General features: G+C 40.2%; 1 protein-coding gene across 11 annotated transcripts in view; it reads right to left on the minus strand.

Moving 5' to 3' along the window:
- Positions 1-4,247: 4,247 nt before the first annotated feature.
- Positions 4,248-13,823, minus strand: part of LOC134224617 (protein sprint) — a 49,235-nt gene continuing 39,659 nt past the window's right edge. For all 11 annotated transcript variants that reach the window (XM_062704035.1, XM_062704029.1, XM_062704030.1 and 8 more), the window contains 4 exons: positions 5,421-5,866; positions 4,806-5,177; positions 4,544-4,742; positions 4,248-4,482 (listed from right to left, as the gene is read on the minus strand). In XM_062704035.1, the coding sequence (XP_062560019.1) occupies positions 4,340-4,482; positions 4,544-4,742; positions 4,806-5,177; positions 5,421-5,866 (1,160 nt within the window). In that variant the 3' untranslated portion in view covers positions 4,248-4,339. The remainder of the gene's footprint in view (positions 4,483-4,543; positions 4,743-4,805; positions 5,178-5,420; positions 5,867-13,823) is intronic.

The raw sequence follows: 13,823 nt of genomic DNA on the forward strand, positions 1-13,823 counted from the left end.
ACCTTTCAAGATGGCCAGAAGCCTGTTTTTCAGTGGCACGAAAGCCGTATTCCAAGAGGCTCGGAAGCCTCCTTTCAAGGGGCCCGGAAGCCTCCTTTCAAGAGGCCCGGAATCCTCTTTTCAAGAGGCTCGGAAACTTTCTTACCAGATGCTCTGAAGCCTACTTTCAAGAGGTTTGGAAACCTCTCTTCAAGGCGCTCGGTGTTCATGTTTCTAGAGGCGTGGAAGTCAACATTCAAGGGGCTCAGAGGCGACCTTTCAAGATGGCCAGAAGCCTGTTTTTCAGTGGCACGAAAGCCGTATTCCAAGAGGCTCGGAAGCCTTTCTCCAAGAGCTCGGAATAACGAAAATTTCAGCCAACTTTATGGAGAGTCATATATTGCGCTGTTCACACTAAATCGAACAACACAGTTTGAAACTGTGACGGTTCCAAACTGTGATCAAAAGTGTGACTGTGTCGATTACTATGGATTTTGACATCGATAAATGTCAGACGAAAGCAAACGGTGTGAAAACCACGTGCTTTTGTTTTGAACATTTTCTTCTGACATTTTCGCATTTTGCAACTTCTTGCCTTTTCTCCTTCTAAATGATGGCCAAGGTTGCCAGTTGTGTAGTTTTCATAATTATTTCCATCAGTAAATAATATTATTTAGTGGGATTCGAGAAAAAGAAGTCGGCAACTGTGCACACGCAATAAAAAAGTGTGATTATCGGCAATGTTTCAAGGCAAACTGCAATACCCCGTTAATTTTTAGTTGCTTTTTTCATACAGCTTATGAGTTACACTTGATTTCATTTAACAGCCAAAAAAATAAATAGGGGGTACCTCAATTTATGCAAAGGTGCGAAGGGGTACCTCTCAAGAAAAAGGTTGAGAACCGCTGCCCTATGCAAAATTTGAGCTCAATAGGATATGATTTAGGGGTACTCAAAATTATTAAAAATTTAATTTTTTTTTCTCACAAAGGGGAAATATTTTTTTGGTTTTATGATGCCCGAGGATTAAAAATGCATGAAACATTGAGAATTATTTTTTTGTAAAAATCGACTGTTTTGGGACTTTGAAAAAAAATCTTATGGCGTAAACAATTTTTCATCAAATTTAAAAACCGGATTCAAAATCTTGCTATCAAAATTCTCTATTTAAAATTACGCGGTACCGCGTAAAAATAAACCTCAATGTAATAAACATTGCCTAGCAATCTGATAATTTTCTCCGTAAATCTGATCTCAAAAGTTTTCAAAGTTACAAAAAATTCAAAACTTTGATAGCAAGATTTTGAGCACCCCTAAATCATGTCCGATGGAGCTCAAATTTTTCATAGGGGCATATTTTAGGGCTTAGGAAATGTTTGCGTAACGTCCGGTTTTTAAATTCAAAAACAAAAATTGTATTTTCGACTTTTCCTTTGGTCCCCCCCTTGGGAAAATTTTCATGGGTGAAAATTTCAAAACTTTGATGAATTTTAGGCACCCCTAAATCATGTCCGATTGAGCTCAAATTTTGCATGGGGTAATATTTTAGGGTGATAAAACTTGTGAGCAATGTCGTTTTTTGAAATTCGATGACAATTTTTTTCCCATACTTTCCATTGGCACCCTAATGGACATTGGGCATACTCAGAGACGTTTTGTAAGTCGAAAGTTAGGGACGACTCGCAAAATTGCTAGATATTTCATCAAAAATTAAAATTATGTTCAACACAGGTCTGTGAATAAAATTCATTATCAAAAATGGTCATATCAAAGTCAAGAAAATCATATTTAAGTCAATAGGCTTGGTTGTGGCGAATTTTTGGTAGCGATATATTCCTGTAATGTACTCAGCGTAAGTACAGTACTAAGTGTACTAAAGAGTACATTGAAAAACATAAAAGCACCCTAAATAAAATAAAATACCGAAAATTACATTCCTTCGTAACAAATAATAATTGATGGAATATTACCGCACTTTACATCCCAATTTGCCTACGTTTTGGCCATCTATCAAAATCACCCTACGTACAATTGAGTGAAAATTAAGTATACATACTTGGATGGGGTCGATACAAAACGTCACTAACGAATAGAGAGTCACAGTCACAAAAATCCAATCCTTACACTTATCCACAACGTGGTGCCTTTCCTGACAAGATAGAACTTTATACACACATTTAGGACCACGCATTCTGCGCGTTTGAAACCATAGGTTTTGGATTCTTTTTTTCGACAATAAGCCAATGCTCGTGTTAATAATTGAACAACTGTCAATACCAAAGCCGTCGTTCCCAAATCGATTTTTTCCCAATGATGTTCGTATTTCATTATTAACCTGAGCACCAGCTTAGTGCAGAAAATCAGGGATGCCAGATACAATTTTTAAATGTCTGTGTTAATCTCAGTAAAATGTCTGTATTTGTCTGTATAGGGCTTCAGAGGTATACTGGAAATAGAAAATTACTCAAAACCATACATTTTTGATATCATCGAATATCAAGACTTCAATAATCTGAAATTCGGAATAAGTTTTCGTTCCATGAAATAATTAATAATGTATAATACAAATAATTGTAATTCATTAAGTTTACGTTGGCGATTATCCACCTGAGATTCAGCGGCCACTCTCCGTCTTTCAAGTCTCCCCGAATTCACAAAACGCCAATTTCAATTCTGCATTTTCCGCCTCAGAGCTGCCTTCGCCCTCTCAATGAGTAATAGAAAATCATCATGTTTCGATATGGTTGGTTATTTCATCATCAAAAACTTTCACAACTCCACCAAAACCTTGCTCTGGGGTTGATCAACCAAGCTTGGTCTGATCGAATTTTTCCGGATGAATGGCGGAAAAGCCTCGTTGTACCCATCCACAAAAACAACATTTCCTCTCGAGATGTCACAATGTACTGGCCTCCAAAGCCGTGGAAAGATTTGCAATCCTGTAAATGTAAATCAGCGGCTGTAAATTAGAAGTCGATAATAGGTTCGGCTTTCGCTAACAAGCATTCCGCCCGGAATACGGCACGGGCACATACTTCGCATATCTGGAAGATGTACTGCACAACGCCTACAACAACGGCAGGCACGCGGATCTAGAACATTTCCAAGGCATTCATCAGGACTTCTAACAGTGGCAAGAATGGGGATTTTCCAGCAACCTCCTTGCTTTTGTCCGGAACTTGGTAGACTCTGACAACTAGCAAATGCGTTCGAGAACACTTCCTCATTCTGCTGGTTGGGTGACTAACCCATTTCCATCAACAAGATTTTGGAAGTTCTCGAAGTCTCCATGGATCGGAGCCTCTCGTTCCTTTCGCACTTCCACGAACTCAAAATAAATTGTCGGACCAGAGACAACGTGGTTCGGACCTTGTTTCAAAATGTCTCATCCTCATCGAAACAACAACAGGAGGTCCTTCAATTCCTATACGTTCGAGCCGCCTCAGAATTGTTACTCGCAACACCAGCCGAGTCTACCTGTGCCGAAGCTGGCATTCTGCATTTTTGCCACCGTGCGCTGGCGGCCATCTGCCACTAGCCGGCTCGTTAACGGCAGCCACTGCAGGAGAATACACACTATGGCCTGCGGTGAATATAAATAGTTTGCAATTTCCGCAGGGGTGACAATTCCGTGACTCTTAGAAGGTCGGTGGTTGAGCCACATATATTTCCACAACTATGAACACAGGTTTACGGATGGGTGGAGTCGGTATTGGGGTCACTGGGACCGGTTTCACTATTTCGGAACGCCTCCCAGATATGTAGCGCATTTTTCGGCTGAAGGCACCGTCATCTACCCGTCCAGGGAACACATCCTCGTACTTGTAGACTCTGCCAGCGCTATCTCCACATTCCAGAGTGATAAGCCTTAGCACAACTTCTTCAACTACTTCAAGAACTCCGAACGAAAAACTCCGGGGTACTCAAGAAAATTGATTCGATTTTCTTTGGTGTTGTTCTCTCAGGATTTCCTACATAATGTTTTCAGAAGCAACATTAGGTTTTAATTTATACTGGAATCATCATCGGAGATTCTCAGTTTTTCATGATTTTTTCTGCTTTGGTTTTCCTCCAAAGATAACAAATGTCTGTAAAAGTCTGTAACATCAATCAAAAGTCTGTATAATGTCTGTAATCTGCATGATGTCTGTATGCAAGATCAAAAGTCTGTATAAATACAGACATGTCTGTATATCTGGCATCCCTGCAGAAAATTACCAAAGACGCACGCAGATTCATCAGTACACAACAAATAATAATGCTTCATATTTTCTGATTGGTCAAATAAATAAAAAAAAAACGTCTTTGTATATTTTCACATGCTAGCTTGCTATCGGAAAGACTAACGCTACCACTAACGCTATTGATTATCAGTCAAACTCGTTGGCATTGCAGTAGGCCACGCGATTTTCGCATCCACCCGTTTGTAGGCTATCATGCAGTGTTTACCGCATGCTGCCATCCGCACATCCTGCGGGCACTCGTTGTCTTGCAGAAGGGTTTCTGTGGAGATGAAAAATGTTTATTTACAAAGCTTGCTTCGATTCATCGAAAAATATCGTACCTTCCCCATCGATCAACTTGAACAGACCATAGTCCTGGGCGTTGGTGATCCTTGCCTTGTGAGCTATGATTCGGCACACCTCCCTTGTCGTTGTGTGCGGTCGGATGGGCAACGTGCGGGTCTGGATGGACCCGTTATACTCGTCGGGAATTATTACCCTCAGTACGGATGAGCACTCCGGAAGAGTTGATGAGTTCCACTGTGATGGAAAGAACAAATAATCAGTATTTCGCAGATTTGAACCCCGAAAAGTCAATCTCACCTCAATTGAACCGGAGATTCCTTCGTGGTCGTGCAGCGAGAAGTTTTTCAACACGTGAACCGCGCTACAAAGTGCTGTCAGATAATACCCGGCCTCGCCGCTCAACAGCGATGGCTGTATCAGACCCCACATGTACTCGGCTTCGATTTCGGCCCCAATGAACCCGCAGTGGGCTACCACTAGCACTAATACTGGCAGAAAGTCGTCCGCACTGAGCTGCTGGCCGTTGCAGCAGCACGTGGCCTCGAAGATAGTCGACACGGCCGTCAGGAGAAGATCCAGCTTCTCGAGGGGCAGTTCCGTTTCCTGAAGACGCACAAACAGGGCAGAGATTTGTCGGAGAGCACTTGCACTCGGCGGAGTTACGTTGTTCTGAAAGAGAGAGAGAAATAGAAGATCTGATGTTTACGTTCGGTACACAAATGTGAATCAACTAATATACTATGGAGCCTTGTTATTCGATGAAATGCGGTCGATAGTCAATGGGACTGCAACAATGTAAAACGTAATGGCCTAGATTGTACGCAGATAACCACATTTCAATCAATCTTATGCAACTGGGCAATCATGTGGCATCATCAATTCCGATGAATGTGAGACGTTTTGTTTGTTTACCTTGATTCCAAACACCGACGGTCCCCGCCCGCAGGCCTGTTTCACTTTCTCCACCAGCAGCTGAATGTCTCCCGATTGCGTGTAGTAATCCACAAACAGCCCATAAAGGTGCTCCCGCAGCGGGAGAATCACCAATCGGTGCATCACTTCCTCCAGTATCGAGTCCAGATTGAGGAATTCGTCCGACTTGAGCTGAGATCGCGCCTTCTGCACCTCGTTGGCGAACTCGCCCTCGCCGTGCTTGACCAGGTAGTTCTTCATGCCGCTCATGAACTGTCGCATGTTCCGCATCACGACCTGCGGAGCGGCCTTCGACTCTTTGGTGCATGATATGAAGTTGGATATATTCCGCGAGAAGGTCGATTCGGTGTCATCGGCCAGCGATAGGGCGTACGTTCCGATAGACTCGCCCGGACCGTTGAACACAGTTTTGTTGCGAGGGTGGCCTGCAAAGAAATTAGAGGAGATAACATCTTATTACATGAACCAATTGTTTTTATTCGGTTGGTATTAAGGTTTAAAAGTTACTGAATTAATTGTTGATCATTGTTTGAGCTGCATTTCGATGTAGTAAAAAATTACGAATGTGACATTTTTGGTCAAAATGAGATTTTTATATATTCCGAATCCTTGTTCAAAAATGCGTATTCTGACAAAAAAATATGAAAAAAAGTACATAATACACTTATATACACTTATATACAGTTTTCGAACTGGAAGTGCCCAGGATGTTGAGTTTTGCAAAAACTATTGATCTGTATCAAAAGATTCGGTGCCAATTTGTTTAAAAACAATGTTTTGTTGTTTTCTCGAAATTGTGTAAAATGGATATGCAGTTTCTCAAACAAATGATCCAATGAGTAAAACCTACGAAGAAAATGCATCAAACACGTAAAAACAGGCATGGTGTGGTTATTGAAACGCTTTGCCCTCTTGATAGAGCTTATTAATTGCGGAGCTAATCAATGTAGGCCAATTATTTACACTACTGCATCACCACGTGTGACGCATCGTCTTATGGACTTTGTCAAATACGTTGAGCGTCTCTACGCCGCCTGCTTGGACACGCCGCGCAGCCAAACGGAGAAGCGTAAACGAAGAAAAATGTTGCTTCGTCGTCGTGATGAAACTGGTGAGACGCGTTGTCGAGGGATTTCGCGAGATATTCATCATATCACTATCGCCCCGTTGTTTAACTTTCTGGCTTATGGTTTTGATGAGGGTTGGTGTGGGCAGTTGGGCTGTGATTTATGAACATTTAGGAATTATGGCAGTCACTAAGCGCTAATCGTTGCGCAAACGAGTGTCTAACGTGTGACCAGCTTTGTTCCGGGATACACGCACGCAAGTGGCATCTTCGTGCACAAGTTTGCTTGTGATTTAGACGCGTACGGGCACATACTAATTTTAGCCTAGATCCTGGACATACCGGATTGACTCAGTTTACATACCCGTTATGAAACAGCAAGTCACCTAATTCTATTCAAGGTTGAAGTCATTTTTATGAGTTTGTTTTACAATATGTTCATGAGTTTTCAGTTGGAATATATTAGAAACTAATTTTGCAGAACATCTCACTTTAGTCAAATATTGAATGTAAGGCAGGCGCTGTTAGAAGTATTGATTGTACATAATGCAATATTGACATGATTGTTCAAACGTACTAAAAAATCTGTGCTTAAATACTTTTATACATGTGTGAATACGAATGATTGTCTGATTATTTGCAGTAAGTTGTGTAGCTGGGTGTGTACTTTAGAAGTTCCCCCAAACACACGCGACACGATTCTATCGCTTGGCAACTGCGATTTGGTCGCCGTTGGTATGGAAACGTGAATGCAACATTTCCTGCAGCGACCCAACGATAGAATCGCGGCGACTAGTTGTTGCCATCGCGGAGATGAAATTTAGTCGTTTAGATCTGGAGGAGCCTTTATGGAAACTTTTGATTAAGGAGAAGCACTTTCGTGGCGCTCCTCTAAAATAGTTAATTTAGTATGGAGAGTAGAGTATTAGTAACATAATGTAGTTTCCATTGTTTTCTAACCCGTGAATGAAATCGACCCCTGTCCGAAATATCTGTCATGTCTCCACTATAATTGACGCAAAATATTGGTTAGTTCGGTATTGAGTTGCATTGTTCGTTGCTCGGAAATTCGTGCAACAGGTACTTCACTGTATATTATTTTGTTATTTTTGTTTAACTTCGTTTACTGAAACGATGCAAAATTGTTTACACTGATTTCGGAACGTTGTTGAATCGCCTTTTTAAACTTCGCGCTTGGCGGTAGGTAGTGCATTCACTTATCAGTAGTTTGTCAATCTGCATCTAAATTGCGGTGTGTAAAGATAAGACTCGCTTTGTGCAAACAATCACACATGCCGTAATGCACGCTCATTTGAGATTGTAGAAAAATAAACTGATTTACGGTTTATTGATTGTGTCGTTATTTTCCTTTATGCATATACTGTTTATTATGATCATGAACTTGAACTTATTTCACGCGCGCAGAGTTGTTTGTAAATCAAGCTTTTATAAACTAGTGCCGAGATTTGAAATAACACCGTAATACCGTGTAATATTACCTGTACTAATGATTTGTGGATCTTAAATTATTTAAGATACATGAAACTAATCTTGTATTCAAATTTCTATGTGGTAACTACTGTAAACTTGAACTACAGGGTCCGGCAATTGAATTACTACATTAGAGTGAACAGATTTTTTTTTATTTCATTATCAATGAGGTTTTCAGCCTAGACGCTGGTTCACCTCTTAACACAGTGGTGCTCAGCATTTTGTGTGTTTTTTGCCTTAATTTGCTTATCACACAATAAAAATGAGCTTTCATCTTACAAGTTAGTACTTGGACGAAAGCTTTCAAATATATCTATCAGCAGAGGATATTAAAACGAATATTGGTGGTAAAATCATTCCGTACGACTTGATCAAAGTAAAATTACCCTGCGGCACGCGGGCCGCACTTTTGTTTTGCTTTGATCGTTTCGTACGGAGTGAATTTAACACCATCATCCGTTTTATTACCCTCAGCAGATAGATACATTTGAAAGCTTTCGACCAAGTGCTAATTTGTATGGGTTAAGCTCATTTTTATGGTGTGAGAAGTAAATTAAGGGAAAAAACGCCCAAAGTGCTGAGCACCACTGTCTTAACAGATAAATTGGCCAGAACAAAAATATTTCATTTTAAATCATTCAATTTCACAAGAAAATATATCACCTTTTGAATGTTCACCGGTCAATTTCATCTACAGTCTCTTCCCGATTTTGGCAACACGACCGGATTTTTATGTTGCCAAAATGTGGATGTTGCCGAAAACGGGAAAAAAATTTCATATAAAATTTCATTTTTTTTGTGTTCGTGACGTTTTTGCGACATTATCAATGATTATAGTAGAACTTTAAGTGGAACAAACGCGAGAATGGCAATCAAACGACAATGTGACCGATTTGCCAGTTTCGTCATAAAATTTAAAATATTGTATAATATTTGAGATTATAAGAAGCGTCGGCCATGTCCTTACAACAATTAGTGGTGGTTAAAAAACATGTCTTTTCTGACGTTTCCAATTTAATCCATTGAAGTGTTGACTTTAATCTACCTTGACATCTCATATGAATTTAGATAGTCATTCTACCATATTTGATGTTATCATTATTCATCCGTCGGGTTCAATTCATCCGTCGACTGATCAATCAGGTTGAAGATGATTTGCGAAGTCTAGATGAAGTACTGAATATACAGGACTTGTACGTACAGCAAAACAGAGATCATAATAATGAAGCATGGGTATTTTTGGAGGCATACTTTCTTGTGTTTTTTTAAGAGTGCAGTCCGGCACACAATACTTGGCGACATTACAGAAAATGATGAATTTTCTTGTTTTTTTTTTGTTTTGAAAAAAAGGTAAAGGAAATCTGCATTCAGGCACCTGAGTAAAGTGTAACCTAGGTAGTGTTACTGCAGGGTCAACTACACTCGACTCACTAAAACCAACACCCCGGCCCTCCATAAAGCATTATTTCAGGGGACGACTATTGATTCATGAGGACAACGAGACTCTTAAAGTGCACTACTTGTGCACAATTACAAGCAGCTATAGTGCCACCAGCAATCTCATGGGAGCTTTACAGGAGGCACTCCACTACGGTGACACTTTAATACCGAAGCAGACCAACCATCACGTGGGATATATTATTATTATACTCAGGTACTTCCTTCGATCAACACTATGGGTGGAAGGTGCGATTTATACCAAGCCTTCAAACATGCTAGAATCGAAACATGCTGGAATGAAACATGTTGTAGTAATACAACACCACACTAAGATTCATATTTCAAACATGTATAAAATGTGTACCCTTGCACAAACCCATAAATTAAACACTTCCTCAATCCGACACAGTTATTTGCCTAAATTCCGACCACCCGTACTTGACCTAATGAGAAGGTCTCACTAGGCCAATTGTACACGTATTGTATTTACTGTTCGTTATTATGAAACCTCCAAATTATTACCACATGTGCTCAACAAGCACCATGTGCATTCACGCTGTTTGTTAAACACACCGACCGTCGTTTGCTCACTCCTCGTTCAACCATTATTTCCTAGATGCTAAGTTAACTTAAGAAGTTTGGAAAAATACAGAAGCCACTTGCAACTAGACCTTCTCCTCGTTAAGTTCATTCTATCCGAACAACCTACGGCAAGCTCGTTACAAACACCATTCAAATCACTACTCGATCGTGACATCAGAAGACTGGTAAAGCTTAGAGTATGAAATTAATCGCGAGACAAATTTGCGTAGTATTTAAACAATGAGTTTCTTTTAAACAAAATTGTTGGGTTATTACTCAATATATAGGAAAACAGCTTACGGAGAAAAATGGCTTACCATGAATTGTAACAGAAAAGAACCTATTATGGCGGGTTTGGTAAAGAGCCAGAACACTGAACATAAACTCTATGAAATGGCTCTCAATAGTTAATGCTAAGTAAAATACAACATTCTAAGGTGGGCTGGTTATATGATGGAAGTGTAAATAGAAACAAAGAAAAACAAGCAAAAAATTACAGAATATTCTACCTAGAAATTGTTTGCAATGAGCGGTGCTAAAAGTGCAAGTGCCCACTATTCGTAAAGAGCCCATAATTCCTATATAAACCCTAATGCCATTCCCTTTTAGCTACAATTATCCTATTAACACTAATAAAAAGATTTTAGCTCTAAAAAAGTATAAAAATAATATTTTTGAGATTGTTGCCAAAATCGGGAAGAAAATATTTCCAAAAACGGGTGTTGTCAAAATCGGGAAGGGACTGTATTTCGTACGTGAGCTTAACCACTTGTCGCTCGGTGGCACACGAACCTTCGGATGTCCATCAAACATGCTTGAGTTGTCAGGCTGTTAGCGACTTTAAGGTGGTCGTAGTCGTGCAAGTAAACACAAATATGTACCGCTCCTTAGTCCGACTGTGACTGTGACCCGCCCGCAGAAGTCTACCCCGGTGTGGCTGAACGGTTGTAGTCTCGGCATGACGCGCGACTCCAGCAATGGAGCCATTCTCGGTGTCCTCGTTCGGCATTTCTTTACCTTGCAGCACATGTAAGACTTCTCCATCCGCTTCAACCCTGCACGCAGGTTCTGGATGCTGATTCTCTGCCGGATTTCGTTCACGGCAGACTCCACATTCCCATGTGCTACTCTGCGATGGTAGTATTCGAGCAGCTTCAAGGACGATCCGAAGCAGTTTTGGTCTTATTTGCGAAATCGAACGACTTTTCGTGGGATCCCTCAAACAGTATTAAACTATCTCCAAGTTTCATCAACAACTCTGAACGAATCGGCAAACCTTTTCTCGTCATTCTTTCAAAGTGTGTTAAGTAATAAATCACCACCCTTGTCTGAAGAGTACTTGAACGGTCTGTGGGAATTCGATCTCAACATTCCGTTGAATGTTTTTGGAGTACGCGGCGTATGCAGAAAACTACAAGAAGTTGATGGATCTAAGGGACCTGAATCGGACAAGCGGACCATCGTTCATTAAAAATTGTGCACACACTCTTGCTCTACCTACGTCACTGCTGTTCAATCGCTCGCTTGTGAAAAGTTCTTTCCACTCAAGATGGAAAGAGGCGTAAGTTACACCTACCCATAAATCTGGAAATGTTCATGATGTTCGATATTATCGAGGGATTTCGAGAGCATGGTTCTGGATTTCTTGTACCCGGCGGAACAGCATATAATCGACGTTGATCAAAATGGCTTTGTAAAGAAACGCTCAACGACATCTAATTTGATGAGTCATGTATCTTGGCTAATCGATAATATTGAGAAACGACAGCAAGTTGATGCGGTATATGTTGACTTCTCGAAGGCTTTTGATAGAGTTTCTCATCAGTTAGAGGTAGAGAAACTTAAGCTGATTGGCTTACTAATTGGATTGCATCGTATCTTCACAATCGTAGCGCGTCCGTAAAACTCGGAACAGTTATGTCGGATCCATTTCACATTACTTCAGACGTTCCTCAAGGGAGTCATCTCGGGCCAGTGCTCTTTGTACTCTTCGTCAACGATCTATGCAACGAATTGAAGTCGTCTAATATCATGTATGCAGACGACCTAAAAATCTATCGAGTCATATATCATCACTGGTGGATTGCTGCGCATTGCAAGCGGATGTTAATATAATTTTGGATTGGTGTGGTAGGAATGGAATGGAAGTTAACGTACAGAAATGCAACCTCATAACCTTCACTCGCCTTTGCTCTCCAATTGCTCTTAACTACTTGATACAATCCAAGGATTTGGTACTTGTCTCTCAAGTCAAAGACCTGGGCATCATTTTAGATAGCAAACTACGCTTCGCTGAGCATATTTCATCGGTGACCGCTAAAGCGTATCAAACGTGATCAAACGCAACACTCGTGACTTCACCGTCTAAATCTTCCTTCTTTTAGAGAGAGAAGAACCTTGCTCCAAAGGCTCTTCATTACTGACATGCTTGAAGGTAACATCGACTGTCCCGCACTTCTGGAAAGGCTCCGTTTCAACGCTCCCGGAAGGACGATACGCCGCAGTGAATTCTTCAGACGTTCAGCACAACGAACACAATATGGACAGAGCAATCCGCTTGATGCTTGTTGTATTTCTTTTAATAATGTTTATCATTTGTATGACTTCCATATTAGTAGAGATGTTTTCAAGTCGCGAATTAGCATTTAAGTTTTAGTCTGTACGATGTAAATATGTCGAAGACTGTAAAAAAAGGCCACGGAAATGTGTAAAGAACATTTCCCAAGCAGTAGACTTGTCGTAAAAGAGTTACTGTGACTTTTGTATTACCAAATACAGTCATATATGAGTTGCTGCAACTAAATCGGTCAAAATTATGCTACTCGGGCTCGCAGGTAGCTGTACTGCTTCAGAACTTTCGTCACAGGTAGTGAATGCTATGGTTTTTTTTCCTTTATTTAAGTGATAGACCGTGTGGGCACTCTTGATGAGGAAACGTTGTGCTGCTCCTCGTGCGGAGATGAGCATATTATCCCTTCTCGACTCGCGAGGCTCCAACTCGTAGTGATTGCGCCACACCACGAATTCTCAGCCGGTCGATCAGCGTTTTCTCCACCAGCGTGTAGGAAGAACCTTCGTGTTCACCGAGTAGATTCTACAGTGCAGGGTGGCTACAAAATTCCCCAAATTTTCCAGGTTTTTTTTTCAGGTGTTTTACATTGATTTCCAGGTAAAAACAAATGTGCTGTATATAGATGTTTGCAGAAAAATATCCAATTCAAACAAGTGAATATTGCGAAAAAACATTTATCAAAAGAAATTATTGATGTCCTCAAAACATTTTTTCTTGCAAATTGATTGAGAAATACCTCTAGGAACTGCTCAGCCATTCAACCAAAAAATCCTGCAGGAATTCTATTGGAAAATCCTCCAGAAAGGAATTCCAAAATACCTTCAAAGAAGGAACTGTAAGAATTGTTTCAGAACTTCCTCCGGGATTTCATTCAGAAATTCCTTTAGGAACTCCTTCGAAAATTTCATGAGATTTTTTTTGGGAAGTACCTCCGCAAATTTGATTCCTTCAAATTTTTTTTCTAAAATTTCTTGAAAATTTTCTGTAGGATTTTCTTTGGGAATTCATTAAATTTTTTTTTAAATAAGGAATTCCTTTGGATTTAAAATTCGGTTATTTCTTTAGAGAAAACTTCTTATTGATACGGAATTTCCTTCAGAACTTCTTACTAAAATTTCATGAGAAAATCATTTGAAGATTCATTTGTAAATTCATTTACAAGGTCCTTTAGAAACTACTTTCGCAATTTTCTCAAAAATATTTTAAGGAATTCGTTTTGAAACTCCTTGAG

The sequence above is a fragment of the Armigeres subalbatus genome, chromosome 3, assembly GCF_024139115.2.
Source record: "Armigeres subalbatus isolate Guangzhou_Male chromosome 3, GZ_Asu_2, whole genome shotgun sequence".
NCBI lineage: Eukaryota > Metazoa > Arthropoda > Insecta > Diptera > Culicidae > Armigeres > Armigeres subalbatus.